Source organism: Cuculus canorus, chromosome 1 (assembly GCF_017976375.1).
Source record: "Cuculus canorus isolate bCucCan1 chromosome 1, bCucCan1.pri, whole genome shotgun sequence".
Classification (NCBI taxonomy): domain Eukaryota; kingdom Metazoa; phylum Chordata; class Aves; order Cuculiformes; family Cuculidae; genus Cuculus; species Cuculus canorus.
In genome coordinates, this window is record NC_071401.1 from 52,815,897 (window position 1) to 52,828,773 (window position 12,877).

The window sequence follows — 12,877 nt, forward strand, 5'->3', positions numbered from 1 at the left end:
ATAAATAGCACAGGAAAACTCCTTTTTCTTGTTGGAAAAACCTTACCAGAAAGTTGACATGCATTTCCATTTTTGTTTTAATCCATGTATTGATGTATATTTATATATAATCCCCCAAATCTGAAAGTAGCTCTAGAAGCTGTTTCTCTCCTCTCATGTAAAAATTCCAGCAACAGAATACACTTCATACATTTCAGTCCATCCTGATTTGTAATATTCACTTTAATTCATTGTAAGCCCCCCCTCCAGCAAAACACTTGGGACATATTTTCAAATATCCAAATTGGATTTATAGCAGAAAGAACTAGACTACACAAATGCTCATTCAGAATTGGGCGTGTTTGCGGTTAAATTGTTTGGTAGAAATTAAATTCATAGTCTTACTAGTAAAAAGCCGATATAGGACTATATTTTGTATATACTGCTCCAGGTTTCTATTATAGTGATGCTTTGTATTGTGGAAAAGTTGGGGTACGTAACTTTACATTTGGAATAGAAGATGAAAGAGGTGTAAATGAACGGAATATTCTGTAGACAGTGTACAACTTGGCATCTTTTTAAGGGCCAGTTGATAAGTTGCAAGTGGTTACTGTTCTTTTAATTTTTTTTTCCCTTCAGCACGGAAAAGGGGGCCAGTGCCAACTCTTCCTGTACTCACTCCTATGTATAAATAATTTTTTTTTTGTTCCATTGGACTGTGTACCTTAAAAATATCTTGTTGCTTATGTTGTAGTAAAGTAAATTGCACTTACTCCTCCCCTGAATCAAGATGTTTTTATTTTGTATGCTTCTGCTTTTAATGGAGATTTTATATATATTTTCTGCATTGTATTGTGAGTGAGAAGATAGACTTTGGCTGGTGATAACTGATGCTAACACACATGCTTTTCTGAGCACACCAAGGAAAAAAGATAAATCAACTGTACCACAGAATTTAGAAAAGAGCCAAGTCAGCTTGCATGGAGCATTGACCTATTTTGGTTTTCTACAGGCAAGGTAATTCTGATCAGTAGGTCATTAAAATACTGTGTGTTTATAGCGGACTGCAAAGCTCGAGAAACAACTGTACAGTAAGGATCAATGTAGTCATACTAGGTAATGTAGACGTCTTCATCAGCAGTTAAAATAGAAATTCATTTCCAAAGCAACTTGTTTTCCATTCTTATCTTTGTCATAGTTATCTTTCTTTCTTTAAATTCTATAGTTAAAAATAAGATCAAACACAGTGTTACATTTTCTTCTCGTCTCCTAACTGTTTTTCTGTTTGACTGGATTCATGTAGAAAGTCCTTTTCAAGTAGTAAATTAATTTGGATAGAAGGCATCCCACCTGAATTCATTACATGCTGGCAGTTTCGATAAACGGATGTTATGATCTCAGCATATTTTGGCCCAGCACTGCTGTGCCCATTTGCAAATGTCTAAGAAAGTGATAATATTCCTGTCAGTTTCAGGCTGCTAAAGAAAAAAAAAATGGGGTAGAATTTCTTATTTATATTTATAGGATGCCTGTGGGGAAGACAGTAACGCTGTATATGGCAGTTGTGTGGACATGTGGTGCTAAACATATATTAAAAAAAGATAACAGACCTATTGACGTTTCTTTGTAGAAATATGGAAGAAAAGCCAGAGTAGATCAGTAATTGACAGCTATGCAGGAGACGCATTTCCAGATCTCTTTCTGAAGAAATATTTCACAAAGTTACAATTCCTTTCAAAGTCAGTAATCCATCTTTAATTATTTTGTTGATTTCATAGTTGTATGTTACAAGCTTGATGTAATGTCTGCTTCCTGCCAACATTTGATAGGGACAATCCACTTTGTTGCTGCTTTGATGAAATGGAAGGCTGCTTGTAGGCTGGGTTTTTTTCTTCATATTTTTTTAGAATATGTGTGAACGGAGCACGGGTGAAGACTTATCAGTCACTGAATGCCATAGCTTAACAGCAAGATATGTGGGGAACTATCGATTTATACCACTGACTGGGAAAACACATCCAGTGTAGTTAAATTGATCGTGTTTCGACATACCTAGCTCTGTGCAGCTATTCCTTTTATTCCTACCTTTGAGTACTTTTCTATTACCACATACACACTTCTGAGCATTATTTTACTACTATGCGTATGTTTTAAATTATTTTGCTGTTATAAGCTGTAATTTTGACTGGTAAAGTATGTGATTTCTCTATTTAGGGTAAGTTAACGCCTCTGCATACACACAAAGGGAGGCATGGTCTGTTGCAGTGTCTCTCCCTTAGACCAAGCGTGGTGGTGACACATTGCTATGGTGGCCTGGTGCCACCTGAGTGAGGTGCGGGGGGCTTCTCCTCCTCGCTGAGGGAAGTAAGCTGGTTGTGAAGTGTCCACTTTCTACTGTCTAACATCGGCCCCTCTGAATTAAAGTTGTCTTAGACTGTAACAGCATCTCTGTGGTACAACTGCCTTCAAGCAAAATGCAATCCCATTTGAGGTTGCTTACATTTAGTTATGTATGTATGACTAAGTCCCTTCTTGAATCCATTCCTAGCGGTACAAGTTGCTTTCAGACAGGTTTCTGCGAGTTTGCAGGGAGGAGTGCGAGATAATAGTGTTTCATTCGTTACTTTTTCTTCACGGAGGCTGGGCGATGGGGGAATGTTCCTGGCTCCTCTGTTGCAAAGTAGATAAAGAGATTTGGAGTGTTTTTTACCCCCTGGTAAATGCAGTGTAATTGTACATGAAAATTGATGTTTGGGCCAATTGCCATGGAGGAGTTTAGGTTGCTGTGCAAAGTGGTATTTATTAATAACATCTGTGTATTAAACTAAAGTGTGATGCAATTAGAATTCCCTGGATTGAGGATTAGCCTGATCTCTGAAGGAGAAAAAAAAAAATCCAGAAGTGTGCACCTGTGTACGCACGTGCTCACACAAGTGGCAAAAGCTGTCTCTCTCTAGAGGGTCCTCTTCTCAAAACCTTTTTCTTTTCCAAAGAGGTGAATCAGTGGGCTAGAGAAGCGGTAGCGAAGTATTTCTGCAATGTGTGATGGAGAAAGTAGGTGGAAAGGCTTTGTAAACTCTTTGCAAGGTATATATAAAATCAATCTGCCCACTCTATTCTGTTATACAGAAGTATTTCAGTGAATGCACTGGCCAATAAACTGTACTAGAAATGCTAAATACATTTAGAAATAATGTACTGTTGCTTTTAGGATCCTTGATGTTTGGAATTTATGTTGCACAACATTGAATGCTTTTGTGGCATTTGGCAGTTCCAGTGGAGGATCTTGTTTTTTAAAAAAAAAAATCCTTTTCTTTTCTGGTGTTTACATCCTAGGTGCTGATTCAGTTTGGATTATATTTCTTTCATCGTGAAGTATGTATAAACATTTTAAATAGGTGTGGTACACTGTCAAGTGTTTTCATTATTTGGATGATAGGTTTGAACGTCTATTCCTAAGTATCAGTAGGCACCTGCAGAAGCAAAGTGGTTATGTAGCACCTGAACACATTCTGATTCATGCAATTAAAGCAGTTTACAGAGTGAGGAAGAAAAGAATATCACATACTGAGGTCTGATGTCTTTTTCATGGGGAACAAAAGAGGTTTGATTCTTTCACTTCAAGTTTAGCCTAACTATTGTGTAGTGGAGGACGTTTAATGAATCATTGTTTAACTTTGATACTGCCAAGTATTTGACCATTAAATAGTCTGAAATGTGTACATAGCACTTTGGTGACAGCGCCTTATTTAACTGTGATTAATTGGCATTGAATAGTTATTTAATTACTTCGGAAGAAATCTAGCAACAGTGTGTGTTCTGATTAAGTTATGTGATGTAAAAACAAACATAAGACTGTTGAAGAGAGCACGTTCCCTTTTGCAGCTTGCTACTGATGCTGCTCGCCATGTGGAAGCCTGAGAATGATTAAAAAAGCAGCTACTATTCACAAATGTGAATGCTTTTGTAACATTGGCTTACTTAGTTCATGATTTCTTGAAAGACTTTTTTTTTTTTATTAGTGGTTTTATGGAATTTCCTTTGCCTTACAAGTTTTAGATTTAGTATTTTCTTTTTACTTTAGAAGACCAGACTGAAACTCGCTGTGATAAGTAAAGGGTGCAAATCTTAATTGAGATTGAAAATGTGAATTTAAAATCTTGGACTAGATCTAAGAAGTACTGACTCATGGCATGTATTTATACCATTTATGGAATCTGGGGAATATTTCTGGAAATACAAATTATTGTGGGAAGGTGATGTTCATAGCCTATAGATTTGGGAAAAAAAGGATATTAGAGATTTTGGAGAGAAAAGTAATTTTGAGGGGTGGGTGAGTTGCGTAGCTCCTGCCCTTCACAAATAGCAGGTGCAACCATTTCTTTAATATGAGGAACCATCCTCAAAAGCTAGGTTTGCAGATGTTAATAGAAGCTGTAATCATAACTGTAAGCATTTTGAGTCCTGACTCAAGATGGCTACTTTAACTTTCATATCTGGAATGTTCTCTCTTGCATGCTTAATACTGCACATGCAAACCACTGGTTTAGTGTGCTACCAGTAAGTGGAAACAGTTGTTTCTTCATACCTTGTGAAATAGACCTTATTTACTTGTAGAAATGTAGCAATCTCTCTCTGCATGCAATGTCATGATGGCTATGAGGCATTTTGTGGATATTTCCAAAGCATAGCACTTTGGTTTGGAGGTGCGTTGTTCCCTCTGGTATGCGGTGAGGGAACTTGTTTGCTTTATTGGGTTACTGTGGCTTGCTTCTGCCTAGGACATGCTGAATGAAATGCCAGTTCAGTACTATCCACATGAACACATGAACCAAAATACATCTCCAGGCCTGTGCTTTCTCTTGTAAAGTCACTGGGGTAATAACATTGAAAATTAGCAACTACAAAAATAGGACTAAGGCTGCCTCTTTGTTGCTTGCTTTTAGCAGTAGAAAGTTATTAATGGTCACCGGATTAATGTTAAGGGATGAGACATGGCCCTCTTAACAAGAAGCAAGGTATTTTCCTAGACTTACTTCAGGTGTCAGCTTCCAGAATTACCTTCTGCAAATGCTAAATAGACTGTAAATGACTTTTTTCAATAACTTGAGGATTTAAAAAAAAAAAAAGGAAGTTCTGCGACCAGAGATTCATCTGAGTCTTTATTTGGGATGCAGCTGATTCATGTCCTCACGCTTTAAATTGCTTCGCTAGTATCAGGTGGATGGTAAAAGGTTCCAGTTTTCATTCTTTTGTTCGCTTGTATTTTGCGAACGTGTCATGTCCATGTCATTTTACAGAATTACTGTATTTACATTTTAAAGAGGATTAGACAGATTAAAAGATGTTTTCATGTTTTATTGATAACGTCAGATTAATTTCCACTTTCCTAGTGGCAGTTCACAGCTCTGTCAAAACACAGTCTGTAGAAACACTCTTATACTTAACAATTTCATAAGATAATTGCCAAAAATACAGTTTTGGTGATTAATTAGCAACTTGATTAGCCACGGGATCTTGAATAGTTGGTGGTTAGTGGGTATATGAAAGAGACAGTAAGACCAAAGGACCTGGGACTGGCTCAGGTGAGCTAAGCTTTCTTTCATGACCAAGTTCCTCAAAGAACTTCCCTGGAGGAGATGTTACTTTGGAGGAGAATGTTGCCACAGTCGCACTTGATCTGCAGGGTGAAGGCAAGTATTCTGCAGCTCTCAATTGTATCTATGCCGGCTCATTACCCCTGAAAGCGCTGGAACAGATCTGTATTGTGCTTGCAGCCTAAGGCTCTCCTTGTCACAACACTGAAACTCTTTCAGAAAATGGCTGGAGATTGTCACAGCCTCCAAACAATTGCTGAAAACACCCAAAATCCAGACTTGTAATCTGAAAAAATTCTCTTTGAGCAACTTTAATGGGTTATTCTTCAGCAGAAATGAGAACTGAACTCCGAGATGCTGTTGGAACTGAAACTAAAATCGCTCTTTACAGTGAGCATTTTGTAATCACTTCTCTACTCTAGCTCTTGTGGCTTCGTCCTCTACCATACTAAATGAAAATAAGCACAGTGCTTTTCCAGGAATGAGTTTGGAAGTGCTCTTCCATTTGTGGGATGAGGGAGGTAGTGAAGGCATTGCTTGATTCAAGGAGGTGCTGGTATTGACCCAACAAAGTAGTCAGCTGGAATGACCTTGGCTGCCTCCTGGCAGTGTCACGTGGGATGGCCTTTGTGCAATAATTTCTTATATCAATCTGCAAACACTACAAACACAGCTTAGTTGGGTTTAAGAGGCAAAGGGGGATTCTGAGGCTGAATTAAGGTGGGGTTTGCTTACTGTGGGGATAATCCTTTGCCCTTGCATACAGTTTGTCATCTATGGGTCTCAGTGTTTCACAGAGGAGCTCAGCACTGTCACCTTTCCTTGCTCTGCTCTTTGCTTCGTAAAATAAAGTGACATCATGTAGGAGGCAAGTCACAAAGCTGGGAACAAATTGCTAATTGGGTATTCATTATGCCATCTTGTTTCCCTCATCTGCCTCCCCTGGACAGGGCGCTAAGGAAACCCCTGTCAGAAGGAAGCATTTAACCTCTTTAAATGATTTTTGTTTTGGCAGTGGAGTCTTGGTTCATCCACAAATAACCTGGAATGTGGTATTTTGGGATATTAAGAGGTCTTAACTACAACATGCATACAATATGTGCTAGATCACTCTTCCACAGCCAGGCTACTGTAAGGAATTCACAGAAAATGGAAACTTTAAAAAAAAAATTGCCTCAGAGTTCCATCTGTTGTATTTATCCCAACACAAAATAAGTGAAAGGGAACATCCCCAGCTGCTGTTCCCAGCAAAAACAGATGAAAGATATTTTGCCGACTCTTGTGCTACTATATACCCTTCCTCTTTGTGTGCAAAGCCTAAAAATAGGATGAATCCTACTGTTGTCTGCCTTAAGTAGCTGCCTTTGGTAGTGAAGTAATGCAGAACAAGGTGTTTGCAACCAATATGTCTCTTTGGAGTCACATCTCAGGCCTGAGAAGACGGTGTTTTGCTTAGTGTTTGGTGTGGAACAGAAATTCCCTTTAAAAAAAGAGATCAAAGTTATGCAGCAATATCTATAATTCCAAGACAGCCATGAACAGAAAACTAGAATGATAGTTGCTACAGAAGTTACTTCTGTATCTCTTATCTTTGAATTATGTCTCCAATGCACTTCATGGAAACTTTAAACTTAACTGCTTTCAGTTTAATGAGTTCCTTTGAGGAAAGGAAAAAAAAAAAAAACTCTTTTGTTGCCAATGCAGTGAATGTGTTTGTACCAGTTAGAAGTAATAATTCAATCTAGATATATGAAGATAAAGAGGCAATGTGAATGCATGTACGGGCATTACACACCTTAGAAAACACTGGATTCCCATCTTTACCTTAGTTTCCTTCCTGGCGAGTAGAGATATCGATTAATAGAGAAAGATACTAATCCACTTATGGGTGGCAGCTTTGTGACTTTAATTATTAAAGAACTCTTGCTATAACTGATTTTTTTCACTCTGGTAGAACCTAGGAAAATAGAGAAGTGTAAATGCTTCACTGACAGCAGATTAAAAATTGGTGTATTAGCTTTAAGAAAGATCAGTATTGTCAAGGTTTTGAATAAATATAAATGTAAGGTTGCGTGAATGCAAATCTATCTCAAATTTTATTTCAGAAATGCTTGCAATTTGAATCCATGTATAATGATGGAGACGTGAGAAGAGAAATACTAAAGAGGATCAGTTAGATCAGCTACTGAGTCAAGGTTAGGAGCAGATTCTGGCTGATGTTACTAGACAAAACTTGCATTAAGTTGTCAGAACAGTAAACCTTTACCTGCATATGTTTAGAATATGAAGCACGTGTGTTTCATCTGTTAAATTCTATTGAGCTAATAATCTTCAAAGCCCATTTCATTTTTTTCCTAGCAGTTTGAGTAAAGGTTTTATATTTGGGTCAAAGGCATTGGTAAAAAAGTATTCTTCTTCAAAATATTTTGCAGTGTTTGTAAAAGATTTCCTTCATGATGATTTCAAAAGTGTCATTTTATCTTTAGATTCCATCTGTTTCCTTTTAACTGTTACTTAAATGGTAAAACATGGCATGTTTAAGATATTTTGATCATTTCAGGAATTATATTTACTTTCTTTTTGTTCTCCAACCCTGTTTCTGTAGGAAGAATCTTAAATCGTTTCTCCAAAGATATTGGCCACCTGGATGACTTGCTTCCATTGACATTTTTGGACTTTGTGCAGGTAATTTGGTTGCTACTGTCAAAGAAAGACTTCTGCACTGCATTCTGAGTTTAGATTCCTGTATGCTTTGGTGAAGATCAGCTATTTGTGACGGATGTAGCTGAGTTGAATGGAAGTACTTGTTTGTGAAAGAAAGGTGCGGTTGAAATTTAATGTGTCAGTAAAAAGCTAACATGAGTAATAACTGGCAGGTAGGAGTGGCTCTGCACAACTTGCTATTATGTCAAGATTTCAGTTCATAGTAGCTACATGCTTGGTAAATTGCTCCTGATTTGCCTCCAAGCAATCTGGCAAGCTTAGTGCTGTTATAAGAAATATGTCCATAGTAAAGAAACAATCAACTCACATGAAAAGATAGCACAGATTAACCTAATTATGTTTCTACTTCCACAAAGAATCAAATGCTTACCACACCATTTTGGATTAAAATAGGTGCGGCTATTTACAAAGAAAAGATTAGCAGTAATAGAGTGAATATAATAGCCTTAATAGGAACAAGTGAAATAAGTTGCTGCAGACAAGAAGGATGGACAAAGCACTGAGATTTTGATGATGATGAAAGGATAAAGGGTTATACATGACATCAAGGTAGTTTTTCTGTTGCAGTTGCTATTAATCCTCCTTGTAAAAGATTGCAGAAGGATAAAGCTGCAAACAAGTTGATTGTACTGTATCAAAATAACATGAATCACAGAATACAGAGAATCGTGGAGGTTAGAGAAAGAAAAGACTTAGGGGATCATCTGGATCCACTTAGTGGATCAGACCTGTCATACTTAAGTCAGCAATCTTTCTAAAGGAGCTATTGCTGACTTTGCTTCCTCTCTTAGAGATAACTTATTCAAGATCTAAACCTTATTTTGACCTTCTTTAAAAATAAGCCAAAGACATTTCAGTTTGAGGAGTTTAATTATGTTGTTAATGCTGAGCTCTTGAAAATAGGGAAAAAAATATCCCAAGGAGTTAGTAAAAATATTGCTTAAGATTAAGTCTTTTTCATATTTTAGTGAAGTTGCTTAAGTTGAGGTAGGTGTGTGTTTGTTTTTCTAAGCATTAGTGTCATTTGGGGGAAGAAACAAAGATTTGTATTTTACTTATCAATTAAAGCAGTTGGGGCTTTTGATGAGTTAAGGAGTTGCTTATAGTGAATATTTAGATTTTGAATTCATGGGCTTTTAAGGCCTTGACAAATTCTCTCTGAAAATGCGTTATAGCCATCTTTCTATAATGTACTACTTGTTTTCCGTTCTTTATACAGATTCCAGATGTTCTTCAGTCTCATTAACTGTGTTATTGGATAGAGTGTCTTACTTTATTTCAGCTCTCTTGGGACAATACACATGTGCTTTTCCTTTTGGCTGGAGCTCAGGCTCTCCTGCAATATTTATCCTCTTCTCTTAGCATAGGACTTATATCCACAAACTCGAAACCATCACTTTTGCATAGAGCTCCTTGGCCATTAGGTCAAGCAATGCAGAGTGGTTTGTATTTGCATAGGTTTGTCTCCTTCGCAAAAGACTTTCCCGCGTATGTTCATACTACGTGCTACTCATGGCCAGAGCATCCACTGGGTCCTTGGTCTTGAGATAAAATGATTAACCCTTTTTCTTACTTCCATGCATTTACAATAATGCAAGAGTTGTGCTGCAGCCTACTTGCATGGCGTATTTATAGCAACTGAGTGGGTGTTTTGCATGCCCCAGCATGTGGTTTAAAGGCATTTGGGGTTGTATGAGGATGCCAGATTTGCTGGGAAAATGTTAGAGAAGTCTGCACAAGCAGAGGGAGCCAAAATTGGTGTGGTCTTGTCCATGCTTCCTTTTGGGAGCAGACCCTGAAGCAAATTGTCTTAAGAATTACACTCTTTTTTTTTTTTTTTTTTTTTTTCTTACGGACCGTACTCTGCTTTGCCCTAAAAGAAAGCTAAAAAAGGAGGTAACGTGTATACATGGCACATACAGAGGACCAAATCATCTACTAGTGAGTTGGAAAATCTGTCATAGATACTTTAGGTACTATATACTTACCAAGCTTAACTGGTCAGAGATGAAAGAGTGAAGGCTGTTGCTTTAGATTTGATTGTTTTCGTCTTTCAAGATCCTACTGTAAACCATATCTTGTAAACATTTCCCATGGTCTTGATTACTTCGTGGATGTCATTACATTGGCTATTGAATAATTTGTCAGGTTCTGAAGTTTACATTTCAAGTGAAATTTTTTCCTTTTCAAAAAAATAAAGGAGATGTTACATATCCAGTACAGTACACTATTAAGTGTACTGACATTATATTAATATATTATATTAAGTGTACTAACATTAGTATGTTTCAAAGTTTGTCTGTTCTATTCAGCCTCACAAAAGTAAATTTAGGAACTTACTCTTGATTAATAATGCGCTGCTATACATAAGACAAAAGCACTTCCTTCTTGGCAGGTTTTCTAAAACTTACTATTCTTGATCAGCAGGCTTGTTGGTTACTGGATGCCTTTCGAATTTCAATAACAAAGGTGATATATATTTCTGAAGAAACACAGATTTTTACAAAGGATAACCATTATCAATTATGATAGAGATCTTTTGTCACTTCTTTTGTTTGCAGGTGTCTTTTATAAGACTTCCTATAATCCCTTCAGGAAGAAATATTTTCTCCTTTCTAAAAACAGTATTAGCTAAATATAAAAGCTCTGATCCCAGCCATTGTTGTTGATTCTTTGAGAGACATTTCCCAACATTCATTGTTTAAATGGTTGTCAGGAGGAATCAAGTGAAACTTAATAAACAATGCGGTAACTGGTTCATCTTACTTTGTGTGTAGAAGCTTTTCTTGAGCGGATTTGCATTAAAGTAGTGGTCCTCTTTCTGAGTTATTGCTAGGATCATTGTGAAGCATTCCACTCTTTTACTATATTGGCAAAGCGAGTGTATAATTTCTGCACAAATAAACACAATATGATTGGACACCTAAAAACTACAATATGAGTCCATTTAAGTACCTATAAATAAATAAATAAAATCTACTCATTTTTAGAATTTTTAATTACACTGAGTGCAGATTTTAAGGCACTGCTACAAATTGATAATGTTCTTTTTAGAGTGCCTAATAAGATTTATACACGCCACTACAGTCATAATGAGCTAGATTAGTTTAGACAGCTATATTGGATGAAAATTAATTCCTTGAACTAAAAGAGTTGAATTTTTTATGTTTTTCATTGAGTCAATGAAGAAGAAACATTTGGTTCTCTTTGAGACAGTGGATAGTTTCTGTACACTTATTTGTTAAAGCAAAAATAAAAGGTATGTGGCAAGCAGAAAAATGTGTCATAGAACTTGTGTATTCTTCTGAAGACCTGGCTAGAATTTGCAAAACTATTGCTTTGCAATAGGTCCCAAAGTGGCAGCTCTCACTGCGTTTAAAGTTTCCTGTACTGTTATCTCCTTAGCCTCAGTTCTGCATCTCACTTTCTTTTACCTGTTGTGAGTTATGTGGATTTGGCAGGTGCTTCCGAGTTAAGTTGCAGTCTCCTCAGGTAAAGGACTACTTTAAAACTTTATAAGAAAACTTAAACATCTACTTAATTTGTGTATATGTACTTTATTTATGTATTTGTCAGTTTAATCAAAGGGCAGTCCTGATAGCAGCCTTAAGGAGCTATCCAAATGCAAATAATTGCAGAAATGCTTTCTTTATTTGATATGAACTTGATCATCCTATTAATAAGTGGAAAAAGACTTGAGGAAGTCAGGTGCCATTTAAGATGACTGGGATTTTGCTGCTTAATTTTCTTAGGCTACTCTGAAAATAGTAGCTTACTTACTCAGCATTATAGGAAACTCTCATTCCTCCTCCTGCCTTAAGCTCTGTGGGAATACAAGGTTCTGTTGATGGGGACTTCCTTGGTAGGTGTAGGGCTTGTAGTTTAAATTGTTGTAGTTAAAATGTGTGGTAATGTCTAGCTCAGTGCAGCACTAATGAAACACACTACACAAATTTGGAAAAAGGTCAGCCGAGGAACAGAAGAATTTAACGAGGTAGTATGAGAAGTTAAGGTTCCAATATATTTAAGAGTAGTTTATGAACATTGGCCAGTTAGGAGTGTCTGAGCTAGTATTTTGGATGCTGTGGTTTTGAGAGCTCATCAAAGGTTTATTTTTAGTACCTGAATCTGACTTTGACTTGAGTGAGATCTACAGAGGCTTAACATCCTTAAAGGTTGTTAAACATCCTGTGGTCTCAGTTCATGCAGGGTGAATACCCAAACTGATAAACTGCTGGTTAAAACTAACATACATATAAACTGATTGAAAACATAGGATGGTGAAATGTGTTTCAGACTTTCTCTTGGTTTTGTTAATAATTAAGATAAATTTTAAAGGGATGGTTTTCTCTGTGGTTTCTGGCCCTTTTAAATGTTCAGTGATCTTATTACCAGTTAACAGAGTTGATTTTCTGCTTTAGTTTCTAGTGATTTGACCAACTTAATGTGATGGCCCCTTCATTTTGATTTCTTACCCTATGTTGGATTGAGGGGGGGGAAAAAAAATGATGATCTGTTTTGTTTCTGGAGAACACTGTGAACATGTGAACTATCTGCAGCTGCCCTTGGAAAAGGGC

At 36.9% G+C, this 12,877-nt stretch overlaps 1 protein-coding gene across 2 annotated transcripts in view; it reads left to right on the forward strand.

The window, feature by feature from the left end:
- ABCC4 (ATP binding cassette subfamily C member 4) overlaps window positions 1-12,877 on the forward strand; it is a 151,342-nt gene that overhangs the window by 76,961 nt on the left and 61,504 nt on the right. For both annotated transcript variants that reach the window (XM_054087756.1, XM_054087759.1), the window contains exon 20: window positions 8,182-8,261. In XM_054087756.1, the coding sequence (XP_053943731.1) occupies window positions 8,182-8,261 (80 nt within the window). The remainder of the gene's footprint in view (window positions 1-8,181; window positions 8,262-12,877) is intronic.